This window comes from Neocloeon triangulifer, unplaced genomic scaffold (genome assembly GCF_031216515.1).
Source record: "Neocloeon triangulifer isolate White Clay Creek 2 clone unplaced genomic scaffold, ASM3121651v1 ptg000014l, whole genome shotgun sequence".
Taxonomy (NCBI): Eukaryota; Metazoa; Arthropoda; class Insecta; order Ephemeroptera; family Baetidae; genus Neocloeon; species Neocloeon triangulifer.
The window spans coordinates 16,922,937-16,937,184 of NW_026775556.1; the positions used below are offsets into that span (position 1 = coordinate 16,922,937).

At 38.4% G+C, this 14,248-nt stretch overlaps 2 protein-coding genes across 2 annotated transcripts in view; one reads left to right on the forward strand and one right to left on the reverse strand.

Annotated features, from left to right (window-relative positions):
- Positions 1–11,374, reverse strand: part of LOC132199993 (uncharacterized) — a 46,752-nt gene extending 35,378 nt beyond the window's left edge. Inside the window, exons 1-4 of the mRNA XM_059625137.1 lie at positions 11,158–11,374; positions 10,879–11,079; positions 10,550–10,741; positions 10,097–10,288 (exon numbers count right to left, since the gene is read on the reverse strand). Coding sequence (XP_059481120.1) covers positions 10,097–10,288; positions 10,550–10,741; positions 10,879–11,079; positions 11,158–11,236 — 664 coding nt within the window. The 5' untranslated portion in view covers positions 11,237–11,374. The remainder of the gene's footprint in view (positions 1–10,096; positions 10,289–10,549; positions 10,742–10,878; positions 11,080–11,157) is intronic.
- Positions 11,375–11,578: 204 nt separating this feature from the next.
- Positions 11,579–14,198, forward strand: LOC132199994 (golgin-84). The gene is made up of 11 exons (XM_059625140.1): positions 11,579–11,735; positions 11,821–12,007; positions 12,066–12,230; positions 12,293–12,435; positions 12,489–12,903; positions 12,956–13,127; positions 13,182–13,301; positions 13,354–13,473; positions 13,525–13,597; positions 13,665–13,819; positions 13,873–14,198. Exons 2-11 carry the CDS (start codon positions 11,829–11,831, stop codon positions 13,954–13,956), a joined length of 1,626 nt encoding a protein of 541 aa, XP_059481123.1. The 5' UTR covers positions 11,579–11,735; positions 11,821–11,828; the 3' UTR covers positions 13,957–14,198.
- Positions 14,199–14,248: the final 50 nt, after the last annotated feature.

Below are 14,248 nucleotides of genomic sequence, written 5' to 3' on the forward strand. Positions count from 1 at the left end.
TGCTCGAAATCGAGCCCTTGCAGAGGCTGCGGAAAACTTGCTGACAGCAAAACGCTAATTAAAATGAGCTTCTAAAATACACCAATTAAAAATTAATTTTAAAATTATTCTGAATATTTACTTTTTTTTAAGTAAGGAAATTTTGTGTTTTTCCAAGAAGAAAAATAATAATCGCATGATTTGCCTGTCTAAAGTTGGTTAAAATTTCATCAAACAAAATTTAAGTAATAAAGTTTAAAAAAAAAATTAAATGGGTAGGGCGACCTCAAAATTTACTTAGAGCTTTATTATGAGAAACCTTTTTCCGGTGTGGATACCTCAAGCTCCTTGTTAAAGAATAATTTTATATTATTACCATTATTACACTTATTTACATTGAATGAATACTGAAAATCAGCAAATTTGTGAGCAGTTGGGCCACTCCTCAATTTAAATGCAAAAATATTTGCTGCCCCCGTTTCACTTGCAAGCCTCTAAATGATCTAGATCTGTTGGCGAGACCTGGACCGGGGACTTGAATGAATGATTTATTTGTGTTCGCGTGTGTATGCAGAGTAGATCAAAACGCCACGAGAGCCGAGATTTATTCGCCTACAAGCCGAGGTAATTTAATACAGGGAGCTTTAATGCGCGGTTTGAGCTCCTGGCGACATGTTACATGGAAACAGCTCGACGAGAGATAAAAATCAAATCAAAACTCGAATTAATCAAAGTGCTCCGGGAGTTGAAATTTCATACGGCCAATTCCAAGATTTGTGTTGCACTGCACACTATTTGCGTAAAATAAAAAAATAAAAAATCTGGATTGAATCAATTCGAAATCTGATCCTCTCTTTTGCAAAAAAATAAAAATAAACCAATAAATAACAATGGTAAAGTTCCAAAAGGTGTTCCATTAAGTTAGTGAGTGTGGTGTGGAATTTCCTTTGCCTAGACATTTGACATTCTCGACCACAGAAGAGAGTCGGTCATGTGCGAATAATTAATGTGCCCGTCCAACGTCTGCGGATTGGAGCGAAATGGAACTGTTTCTTTGGCGCCACCCGGCGCGACCTCCGACCCTCGGGCTCGCCTTGCGACATGTGAGAATAACCCACTCGTTTCGCAAGCCCATTGTTGACCAGGTCGCGAAAAGCAGACTTTGTTGGCCGCCAATTTATTCTCCTCACCCGGGTCGGCTCCAGCTGCTGGGAAAGTGATTTTGCACTCCGGTTGACCCTTGTTATTCTATTCGCGAGTTGAAAGAGAAATGCCAGTAAATCAAAATCCGTTATACAATTGTCACGTGAGAATGTTTCACCTACGGTAAAGGCCAAATTTCGAAACATATAATAATCTCTTGCACTGAAATTATTTTCATAAAATTTAAAAAAAAAATAATGTCATTATTTTAAATAGTTATCTGCATTTAGGATAAAACATTTAAGAAGATGATTTCTAGAAAATAAAAATTATTATTTTTCGTTCTCCATTTGAGCACCAATGCAGCTTCTTGAGAACTCCAGTCGTTGTAGATGGCAGCAGCTCTCAACACCTCGGCAGGCTTGAGGAAAACGTGTTGGCGGGCGGGCACGTGGCGGAGTCACGCAAACCAACCAATTAATTGGTGCGCTTCTCGCTCAAATTGGTCTTGCTCGCGGTAAATGGATTGCTTTTAAGGTCCATTTTGCTCAGACACGCGAAGCGTCTTTTAAGTGAATCAAACGGCTGTCATCATTAGTTGCTGTTTTCTTGGAAAAAGTAATCAATTCTCGCTTAGGTTTCCCAAAGGTGATATAATTTGAGCAAAGCTCAGTCAATTTCCGACGTTTTAGCGAGACTCAATTGCGTCGGCACAACCACTAATAAACTTTAATTGCGTTTTATTGCTTGCTACTTAGTTTTTTGTCTTGTAATCGATGGTGCTCGAGGCGAAAGCTAAAATTTATACAAATTTACATATTTTTTGCAGCAAAAAGGAAAAGAATTATTATTCTTTTGCGACTCAACATTAAATCAGAAGACGGTTGGAAATGCAACTTGAAATTTCAAACTGTCAGCAGATTAGAGTGCGCTGAAATTTATTGCCAGGAAGCACGTTCAATCACTGCTTCGGCGGAGCTGCATCATCAATCGAACAAAACAATCTCCACTGCTCATTGACGGATCGCACAGAGTGCGATTCAATGTTGGCAATTATCTCGCAGGGAACACTTTTATGAGCGGCAGGTGCTGAAACCCGATCTCGAAACACAAAGCCGTGAGCTTTCGCGCACAATCCAGTGGCTCATCTCTTTCTCTCATTACACGCGCATTAATTCGAAGAGACACTCTTGCAGCTCAGGTTTCTGCGCTTGCAAGCGAAACACGTAATGCGAAATCAATCGGCGCAGACCGCCGTGGGTGTCGACGAGATTTATTTATTTGCCGCCGCGAAATAAATCAATCGCCACTGCAGCTGACCCCGCCGAGCGAGGAGTCGAATAAAAGGAGCTGACTCATCGGCAGGCCAATTAATAATCGCCATCCAAGCGAGAAACACTTCTCGAATGCATTCTCTCTTGAGCCATTGCAATTTTTAATTAGCCTATTAATTATGCACATTTGAAGTGATATGAGCGGACGGACCGTATAAGGCCGCGCATTTCGCCGCCGTTAATTCATAATCAAGTGGTGAATTTATGGGACGTGGTGTTGTTTTTATCCACCGTTTGTTTTGCATATTATGTGCCCTGTTGAGCACATGAGCGGCGGATAATTAAAATCAAACATATACGCCGTTTATTATTTATGTTCGCGATTAATACGTGAGCCGTCGCATCAAGGATGGCTTCCTGCGAAGCAGTGCTTTCAATTTGCCTTGTTTGGCGTTAGTCTGCTTTGCATATCGCGGTGTTTTATGTTTTATTTGACGCATTATGACAGAGCGCACTGACAGGTTTTCTAAGAAGTTTCATCAAATTTGTGAGTGCGGTAGTTTTATATGACTTCCAATTATGGATAGACATTTATGTCGGAAGTTTTTAAGAAAAATTTCTCAATTTCCCTTAAAATCCTGCAACCTGAATCAGATTGCATTCTGCTCCAGGAAAGGTTCCAGGCCGAGGCTGTTATTACATTTGTCTTGGCCTGAACCAAGTAAACGAATAAAAACTACTTACATTTTCAGTATTGAAAAGCACTAAAAATAAATGAAACGTGAAATCAAATTTGCATTTTATTTTATTTTTTCTGTTTCCTTTCAAATTCTTCTTGGTTATATAAAACCTATTATGGTTTAATTTTCATTTAATTTCTCTGGGAATATACACTGAACAATAAAAATAAACAATATTAGAAAATAATGATTGAAAACTTCTGAATTTTTAGATTTTTTAATGTTTAAAATTGATTTTAGATTAAATTATAATAATTATATAAGACCTGCTGAGGACTCTGAGGAGTAGAGTTTTTGACAACTCTGTTAATGAAATAAGAAGAATTTAGCCGAAATGAAGAGATCAACTTCCAGTCCAGACAGACTTGTCTCGCGAACAAGCCTCAATTAGCGAGAGCTGCCCCCGGAGGCAGCTTTGGCCAACAACACGATTTTCTGTTCTCCTGAGTGGTTTTCAGTTTGAATTCGTGGGAAATGTCCGAGAATGCTCGCGCGCTCAGAGCAATAAAGGATCAAAATTCCGATCGATCAAACGATGCAAATGAGGTGTGAACAGCAAGAATGCGTGAGATACCTGTGCGCACGACTTGCTTCTCTCGTTTTCAGGCCGTTTCTGCCGTAATGAATTATACAATAATTCTGAAAAATGGGGCCTCCAGGTGAGAAAAGCAGCACCCCGGCGGGCGGCTCGACGCAGGGCCATGGCGCTGACCCCGACTGCCGCCCACAAAAGCTAATTAATCGCTTCCCACGCGGGCCTTTTCGTTTTCTAGATTCTGTGCCTTGTGTTAAAATACATTTATTAATTAATCATCCAACTGATGATATCACAATTTAATAATAAAACGCACAGTGTGAAACCTTGGCTAGGCGAGAGAGAAAATTCAAAAAAATTCGTTTGCTCTTAATAAATTATATAAAAATTACTAAATTTAAGGCTTTTCCATTTAATTGAAAAGGGCCGGTGAGCAAGAAATTTTAAATTATTCCCCTGTTTCTTATATGGGCCGGAAGCTTCACTTCCCAGCTGCCAGAAAAAAGGCATGTTTTTTTAAAGAATTCAATGGCGCATTACTACATAATACTTGCAAAATCAAAATCAATATCTATTGCAGCATTGAAAAATTTGCTTAATGTCTAAGTTGTTCCATTTAAAAAATAATATCAAATATTAAAATGTTAAGTATATAAAATGAATAAACAAAATACAATAATTTTATCGAATTTTATATTTGAAAAATAAATTTAGTATTGATTATTGAATAATATTATATTTTTATTCGAAATTACTGTAGGTTATACACCACATTATTTCAGTTCAGAAATTAAATTAAAATGATGACTTGGCTTGAGAGTCATAACATTTTTGGTAAACAATTAATTGATGAATAATATAAGTCAAATTTGTTCATATATTAAATAATCGCAAATCGGCAAGTTTCGCTAGGTAAAACATTTATCAGAATTATCTTAAGAAAATATGTATTCAATTGGAAGTTTTGTATTTTAATTTAAGTGAATAATTATTTCAGTTGATTAAATCTGTCCTTGATTTCAACTCATGCAGCAAAGTATGATGTGCCGAGAGTCTGCTGTAAAAAGAGCGGCAGACCCATTAAGATGTGTCACATTTATTTACTGCCCGGTAAGCAGGAACTCTGGAAAGATCCATTTCGCGTTACTGCACTTTACTGCCGCACGACACATCTCGCAGGCAACAGTGGTTGCAATGTCACCGATGGTGGTGCAGATAAGTGCACTTGTGCGCGCCTAATTAGGTCCAACAAGCGCGAGTCATGTCGCCGAGAGTGCGTGCCTTTGCGCCTCTCCTCCTTATCAACAATTAAATTAAGCGTGTTTTCCGTTCGGTGCCTGTTGTCGCAGCGTGAAATACGCTGACGATTTTTATGAGCCGCGCCGCCGCATAAATAACCGACCAGCGGGATAATCTTTCTTTCTTTCGCATCAGGTACACAAAACGAAACGTGCCGAGAGAGAAACACAAAGATCTCTATCCTCTAGGAATTCTTTGCGCCAAGTGCATATAATTATAATTAAAAGTTGCTGCCTTTTCGAAAGCGGACGCCGACGACGAAACCATAATTTCTTTCCTTCTTTCTCGCCCTCTCGCTTGACATTTTGTGCAGGACGTCGCGAATGCAAATGAGATATCTTAAAACATCTCTCGCGCTCTTTCTACGCGGCAAATTAATCATTGGCGTCAAGCGTTTCGCCAACAGTTGCTGTTTAATAAACTCGCAGATTTTCGCGCAAAATCCTTTGATGTGAGATGTAATCGGTTTAAATATGCGGCCAACGTGAAAATTGCTGGAATCTCTTTGTGTTGCTAGATTGAATTTCGTGAATATTTAAGATGAAATGGGTTTGTGTCTTGTTTTTGTTGCATGCTTTTTTATTTCCATTTCAATTTGGTTCTAATGCAGGATTTTTATTAAAAATATCAAAATGTTCTAAAAACAAAAATCGGAAATTAATTCACTTTGATTTTACTACAAATATGCGCAACGAACTAATTTTTATTGCAATATTTGAAGCTAGTTTATTTGGGCACAGAATCAGTCATCGCATGATATCCTTTAATTCGCGTCTTTTTGCGATCTTTTTATTTCAAAATATTATTATTTCAAGTGATATTATATAAAATTATTGATTAAAAATATTAATTAATGATTTTTTCATCCTATCGTCTCTATCAAAATTTATATTTTGGCTCCTGCAAACCAGCTGCAAACGAAATTTGTGAACAAGCAGTGCACTGGTACCAAATTATAGTGAATCTTCTATATAAATTTATTTGGCCGCCAAAAAAGTCGGCGTGATTGTTTGAATCGCCTGACGCAATTGGCCATTTGTTTTGTCAAGCTGCTGTTCCGGGTTCACCACGTGTTTCATTGTCTGTATGGGCCATTTGCAAAAAGCAAAACAGAGAAAAGAAAGGTCAGCGCGCGGGGCGATAACAGTGGCGGCGACACACCAAAATCCACTCACAACCCACTGACACCAAATAATCAAAGCGTCGCAGTGCGTTGAAAATTTCGCCGACATAACTTTTAATTCAAAATAAACGTTTAATCCAAAACTTGTACAAAAATTTTGAGGAATAAATATTACGATAAAAATATATATGTTTAACAGACTTTCTGCGTTCATTTAATTCTGTGTTTGAATATTTCCTATAGGAGTAAAATACTATTCATAAAAAACAATTGCACGTGTCATAATTAAGCTTACAGCTTTTTTTTTCAATTTATTTTATGCTGCTTCAGAATATTGATTTTAGGAGATTTTCAGAAACATTTTTTATGCCAATTTTTAGAACATATCAGTGAAAATGCCAAAATAGAGGAGTCAACGAAGGACACGCAGCTGAACAAGTAGCTCCTCAATATTTCACTTGACAAGCACTAAAGAGCGCAGGAACAACGCAAGTAACTGAGCACAGAGAGCAAAATGCCAAGCGAGGAATTTTGCGCGGCAGCACTTTATCATCGTTTTGCCATCGTTGCCGTTTTTTAAATCCTTACGTTTGTCGTTTGACAGCCACTTTATGAGACACGGCCAATTACTCAAATCTTGAATTAATGCGTACCGTTTCTCTATTTGTGACACGCAATTCAACTAACATACGTTCAATACAATAAAAAAAATAATAATTAAAAAAAATTAAATTTAACGACAGAAATTTTCTTACAACACTCTTAATTTTTAACTGATATACAATGCTTAAACATTATGTCCATCAATAGTTTCAAAATTTTCTGGCGCGTGGCCGCCTCTCGTCAGGCCACCCACGTCACACGAGCCCCAACGGTGAAAGGAGATATAAACCTCGGCGATTGAAGAAAAGTGGCACGCAATAACGCGTGAAATATCGCCCTGCGCATGAATGTGTGCACACGTTTTTTTTTTATAAGACAAGCTAAAACAAGTGTCGCCTTTTTCTGCGCACACAATTTTTTATTTTAAATTTGCATCCATGGCGTGTTTTTATTGCCTTTTAAATTGAATTATCATTGTGTGGTGAATTAGAAAGGACACATACACACAAATTTGAATAACTCAGCCGCTAATGAACGGGAAGACTTTTGACGTTTTCTTTTATCTTCTGTGGTCGCAGCTGTGAAATATTGTCGTGTCCTTCTCCGCTATTATAAAAGTCGCCAAAGATTACTTAATTTCAGCGAGTGTCGCGCTTTCTTCTGTTGCTGGTATTTCGAAATTATGGTAATTCCATTCGCAATGGCAGAAGTAAAAAAATAAATAAAATCCTGAGAGTTTTGCGTTTGATCGGGATAGTAAATATTCCTATGTATAAATTCACACAAACACGACTTTGGATGTTGCACGTGTCACTGCGTGTGTGGCAATGCAAATGAGCGCGAGTGACGCGCCATTAGCCGGTGTTTCACACCTTGTTACCCAAACGGATCTCATTATTTCTTCCTCTTCGAACGCGTTTCCTGCCCAAATCATGAGACGCGCCACCCACGGAGGCTCCTCTCCGTTGTCATTACCCTGAGCGCGGCCACAATTATCCTAATTGCCGGGTGACGAGACGAGAGACACTATTCGTGCCCCCGCGCCCAAATCATTTCTCAAAATCGCGCATCCTTAAAAGTCCGCGCCTGAATACAATTCAGGCTTCAACGGCATCAAAAAGGCAACGAGGGGTGAAAGATCGAGAGGTGCTTTTAAATATTTGAAGAATTTGACCTTTCTTTTTGACTGCTCAAACAATAAAGTTCATTTTTTTAAATTTCCTTTTAATTGGGAAAATTCAAAGCTGTTTCTATTCAATGCGCTCAAAAACATTTTGAATTTTGATAAAAACTTTGGTAAATAGTTAAAATAATAATTTCTAGGCAAAATTAAATTTTCTGAGTTGGAAGTTTGAATTACAAATAATTAAAATGGGAACCAATTCTTAGCACCAGTTTGGGATTCCAACTCTTGTGTACACAGCAATTAACTTTTGATTTGTTTGCAAAGAGATTGCAGGCGCGTCGGCAAAAAGAAGGATCACATTTCAGTGTGCACGGATTCAGCTCGCGCCATTAGCCGGCTGGTGAAACTCTAGAACGGTATCACCTTCTTCTTCTTCTCTCTTTTCGAAAAAGCACCGCTGGCAGCGAAATCGGACAGGCGGTTGTGTTTCTTCGGACAGGCGAGAGGAATCATCGCTGGATTATCTCTTCCAGTTATGATTTAATTAAAGTGTGTTATCTGGGCGAGAGCATGTTTGTTTAAAATTCGCACGCAGTTTAATTATCCGCGGGTGAGCGAGCCGAATCTAATTAACATGTTGGTCCAGGAGGTGTGTCCGTTTGCTCGACTTTGTATCTGTCCGCACGATCTGTAATCTAATTAAACGGTCGATTTCGCAGCCCGGCAGCTCTCTCGGGCGCTAATCAACGCAGCCGCAATCGCGCGAATTCGCAGAGAGTGAGCATTATACATTTTCGGTCGCGCTGACAAACCCGCCGAGCCTCGAGTTACTCGCAAGTATAATCGCGGCTAATTAATCTACCCAGCCTCGGAACACGCATGCAAATTTCGCTTTGTAGAAAATGTATTCCACTTCTTGCGTCTCCTTTTCGCCACGATTCCATCAGCCCCGGGCCCGCTGTTTTCTTATCATGTGTCTATTTGTGAAATTTTCTCCGGCAGTGTATAATGTCTGTTATTTTCTTGTAGTAGCCAGTGGTAATTTTCGCGCTGACAGTACCCGAACATAAGACATCAGAAGCAGCGAGAAAATTCCAGTTTCGTGGGTATCATGTAAGAGTTAAAACATCATTTTTGCTGAACAAGACAAAAATAATTTTTTTCCACAAGTTTTTTTAAATTTTTCTTTTCTTCCCAAATTTTCATATACTTAAAAAAACAATTATTATAGATTATTTGATCAATAAAAATTCATTTCTTTTCTAATTGTTGAACTGGCTGAACTTGCAAAATCCACTTTTTTTCTATTGAAAAATAAATTCTCTATATGAAAAATTGTAATACTTCATGTTATTAACCTGTTATTAACATCACCTTTCACTAAAATCTAATTACCTTCTATAGCTGCTCTATGAAGAAACTTCTTATCTCATAAAATATAATAAATTAGAGTTTGCTATGTAATGTTAAATTAACTTAAACAATAAAAAGTGTGACTTTAATTGTTATAGAACGATGTGCACATTTAATGAACAGCAATGAAAATTGCGAAAAATTGAAATTTAATGAGCCTTTTAAGATTACTTTCCCTTCATTTTAATTTTACGGTAAAAATTTTCAAATGAGGAATCTCAGAAGATAGCTGAGCTCTTAATTCATTACATAAATATTTTCAAAAGCCAACTTTGCATATTATCGACGATCGATGGAAAAAAGCGGCGTCGAAATAAAGTAATTAATCTGGCGGTGCAAAAAGAGTCGAAAAGGTGTCGGTCGGGCGGGAGAGTATCGGCGGCAAACATGGCTCTAGCGATCAGATAAGTGTCCTGCAGGTGCCAGGGAATTTGAATTCGATGCGCAGGCAGCGATAATTAGGTGTCGCATCGCCGACCACGCCCGCCGCCCGCCCGGCCGACCGATAATTGAGGAATAAATCTCCACGCTGGCTCATTTGCATGATTAATTGCCGCTACCCGACTCAAGTGGGTGCGCGCAGAAAAGTTTCAATCGCGGAAGGCCCCAAGCAGGCTGATTAGCGTCAAAGCCGAGCGCCAGCCTCGTTTTTCGCGCGCCCGATACCAATCTCGACTGTAAATTTTGCAGTCCAGTTTGCAATCAAACTAATTTCGTTCTCGCGCGGGACAAGCGGCTTTAATTGAGTTTAACGATCGAACTCCACCAACGCCTATTTCCCGATTATTCCCAAGTGCTCTGTCACGAGTCCATAAATTTTGCTCAAGCGTAATGAGAGAAAAGTTGTTTGCTTCCACTCACCCTGAAAGGACTTCTTGGCGCATTGGGGCATGTAGGGCGGAATCCACATTCCGCCGAGACATTTCCTCTCTTGGGGCCCGACAAGGTGGTAGCCGCTTTTGCAGCCGTAACGCACCTTGTGTAGACTCTCATTTTCGACGATCGTGTAGCCGTCCACAAGGGTGCCTTCCAGCACACAGCCATCTTTTTTAACTGTAATAAATAAAATTAGCCAACGTTTTAGCATATATATGCAAATTTGTAACGCAAAAAGCACAATAATTCATTTTAAAATGATTAAATAAATAAATGTAATACAAATTCAATCGCGAAAAAGTAATAAAAATCTTTTGTGTATTATTACTAGATTAATTTTTTTTTCAGGAATATCATAGTTGCAGCAGGATAAACATGAGAACGATAAATAAATTTTAAATATACTCTGATAGATTTCAAGTGAATTTAAAAACTTACCACAAGTAACAGACTGTCCGGTCCAGATTTCGTTTAGGCAAACCTTTTTGCCAGAGGCACCACTTGGTTCCAATTGGTAGCCAGGCGCACAAGAGTATGTTGCTACAGTGCCATTAGGGTAGCCTAAACCCTTAACTGGAGCTTGACCAATGTCTAAGCCCCCATTCTCTATGTCTTGTGGTTGACGACAATCTATAAAGCAATAGGTATAATTTATAAATAATTTTCCTGACAAATTAATTTAAAATACAATACAATCAGTTTTCATAATTTTAAAGGTACAATATTTCTTTTGATTTTAAGTAGGTAAATGTGTGCGTAATACTTACATGATACGCATGAAGGAAAATCTTCAAGATTCCAGCGTCCGAATTGGCAGGTAGCCTCCTGCTGTCCTGACAAGTGATAACCAGGCAAGCAGGAAAAGACAGCTCGGTCCAGGACACCCTCGTTGGCGAACCGAATCTGCATCTGCAAGGTGTTGTCCAGAAAGAGTTCGATCGGTGGACACTTCACAATTGATTGTTCAGCTGCAAATGCAAAAAAAAATCGATTGAATTATAATTAATACGTTTCAGATATGAGCAAAAGATTGGCCATGAACAAACCAGATTCATTGCTGGCTGGTGTTCCAGAGGCGAAGAGAAGCGTGAAGGTGACGAAAACCATCGACTGGAGGATGGTCATGGTTAAAGGCAGGTCCTCCAGCCCTTTGATTGACCGGTAAGGTCACACGACTGGAATAATTGTTCTATTTTGGTGACTTTTGGCCTCGATTGTATTGACAAGTCAAAAATCTGAGAGATGGATGCAACAAACTCAAGGCCATGGTAATTTACCAACATAAATCCATTCTTAGGTTTTTATAATTTATGAAAAATAATATATTTCATGTTAAAAATATTTTTAATGTATATTAAAATGGTAAAATAAAAATTATAAATCGCTATTTTATATCGGAATTAAGAATGATTTTGGTTATCATGAGATATTATATACATGTGCGGGTTGGCTAAATTGGCAAATTCGCCTCTCACAGCTGGCCGTACAAAAATAATGGAGAAAAGAGAAAACAAAAAAATGACAACTCGACAACTCGACCTAAGCACCGATTTATCGTTGTGATAAAGATTAAGAATGGACTGTGCTTGTCCTTGTTAATAAATCTAATTCACTCAGGCAAGAGGTATAATATTGTTAATTTTTTACTATAAAATGCAAATTTACTGCTTGATCATAGAATTTAATCTACTTCATTCTGTAAATTTTAGTTTGAAAAATGTCTTGGTTTACGGAAATTGCCAGCAAGGCAGAGTCAATGCTGGAAAAGCTGGACAAGAATGCTGCTGTAGCTCTGAATATTGCTGATGCACCCTCGAGGGCCGTTGCCGTCGACGTTCCAGCTGAGATTGGGTCGGAAACCCTGCCTGACGGAGCTCTGTTCTCGCCACCACAACCGTAATTTATTTTTGAATTATTATTCAAGTATAATAATTTGAACAATCTCCAAAAATAGAAGTGGCACCTCCACTCCAAAGAAAGGAACCACTTTGTCGCAACTGAGGAACACAAAAAGTAGCTCTTTGAAAGCTACTCGAAAGAAAAAAGTGAGCGAGGATGAGGAGATAATGAGATATTTAAATGGTTCTTCAAACTTTGACAGCGACCAAATAAGCCCCAGGTAAAAATTTAATCTATATTAAATTATATCACAATTTAATAAAAAAAAAAAACCTTAACCAGTACAAGCATCACCATTCCGGATAGTGTTGACGGGGAGCATTCGTCAGCGATGAGAACAGAAAACACATTCCTAAAGTCAGAAATTGAGAGTTTAAATCTAGAGGTGTCCAGGTTATTGAAAAGGGTGAAGCAGCATGAAAGGGGTACCATAATTTTGCTGCAGGTTCTTATGTTCCTAATCCTTTAATTAATACAGACCAAGAGGAATTAATTTCTCGTCAAGCAAAAATCACGGAGTACGAACTTGCCTTGCAAACGTCCCGAAGCGAAGCTCAGCAGTTGAGCAAGGATTTGACTGAGCTTAGGGCCTTAAAATCAGAGTCACACTTTGAGCTGTCGACCGAAATTGAACGACTCTCCAAACTATCCAAGGACCACGAAGCAGCCACCAGCACACTGTCAAAAGAAAATGCTAGGCTGGGCATGGAGCTGAATGCAGTTCAGCAAGAGCTAACCACTTTGCGAGAAAACTTTGAAAAATACAGGACTCGAGCGCAGAGTGTCTTGAGTGAAAAGGACACTCTAATTGCAAGGTTGAAAGACCATCAGCCCACTGAACAAGAGCTGCAGCAAGAGGACAAGCTGGAAAATGAGGAAATTAAATTGTTGAGGTGCTCTATTCCTATTAAATTTGGTGCTTAAGCTAAATATATATTTTTGCAGATTAGGAAATGAAGAGGTTAGCAACCAGTTATCGGCTGTTAGGGCAGAATTGTCTCTCAGGGAAGAGGAGAAAACGCAGATAGCGAGGGCTTTGAATGAGGTGCAGGCATCGTTGGATGTAACAAAACAAACATTGACATCAGCCGAGCACGAAATTATATTTTACAAAGAGGTTAATTTATTCACCTAAAAATGCCTAGACCACCTCAATAAATTTATTTAACAGGAATTGGATAGACAGAGGAGTGAAGTGGTTAGATTAAGCCACGAATGCGACAAACTTAAAACGGCTCAGGTGTCAAAGCCCCCAAGCAGACCCACGCAACCTGATATAAATTCAGACTATGTATTTAACATAATTCTCTCTCATTCTTGGTTAACTAAAATATAATTTGTAGATGGTTGATTTAGACAATAAGGTGCGAAGCTTGACGGCAACTCTAGTTAAAAAGCAGCAGGCTGTTGAAATTTTGACTGCGGAGAGAAATGCGATGAGGTTGCAGCTGGAAAAAACAGAAGTAAACTGATTCAAATTTTTAATAGCTCACTACAATATTCCTATTATATAGTTGCGGCTGCGAGAATCTGCACATGTTTACAGCTCAGGCATGATAGCTTGCGATATGAATACAACTGACGATGGTTAGAAAACCCATATTAAAAAATAAACGTTTCACTAACAATAAGCCAATTCACGTAAATTTTACAGCCAAAGCAGGAATGATGTCTGGTTTTCTTCGAGAAAGGCTTGTTGACTCTGGGATGAGCAGAAGGGTGCGCAGAGCATATTCAACATTTGATTCTCTAGCTGGTTCTTTGATGAGACGTCACCCGTTGGCAAAAATTTGTCTTATTGCCTATATGGTAAACTGTTATGCAAGTAGAGTTTAATGGTTTTATAAAATTTATAATTTCAGCTGCTTCTCCATATCTGGGTGCTTGGAATACTCTTCACTTACACACCAGACTCTCACAACAAGCACAACACCCCAATGAAGTAAATGAAAAATGAACTACATGATTCCTTAACGTGATGCTTCTCTTAACATAATTATGCATTTTAGAATGAATACCAATCCTGGAAAATGATATTTGGTATGCTCTTGATATTATTTTTAAGCTCGATTTTTTTATCTAAGCCACCATTATACTTTTGCACATAAAGAAATGTTTCTCATGAAGTACTGTGTTGCAGTTTTTGTTTTAAATCTTGATAATAAAATAAGCTTTTAGAAACTTCCAAATGAAAGATGATTTATCATTTAATGAAAATTTCATTAACTGCAGGGAAAA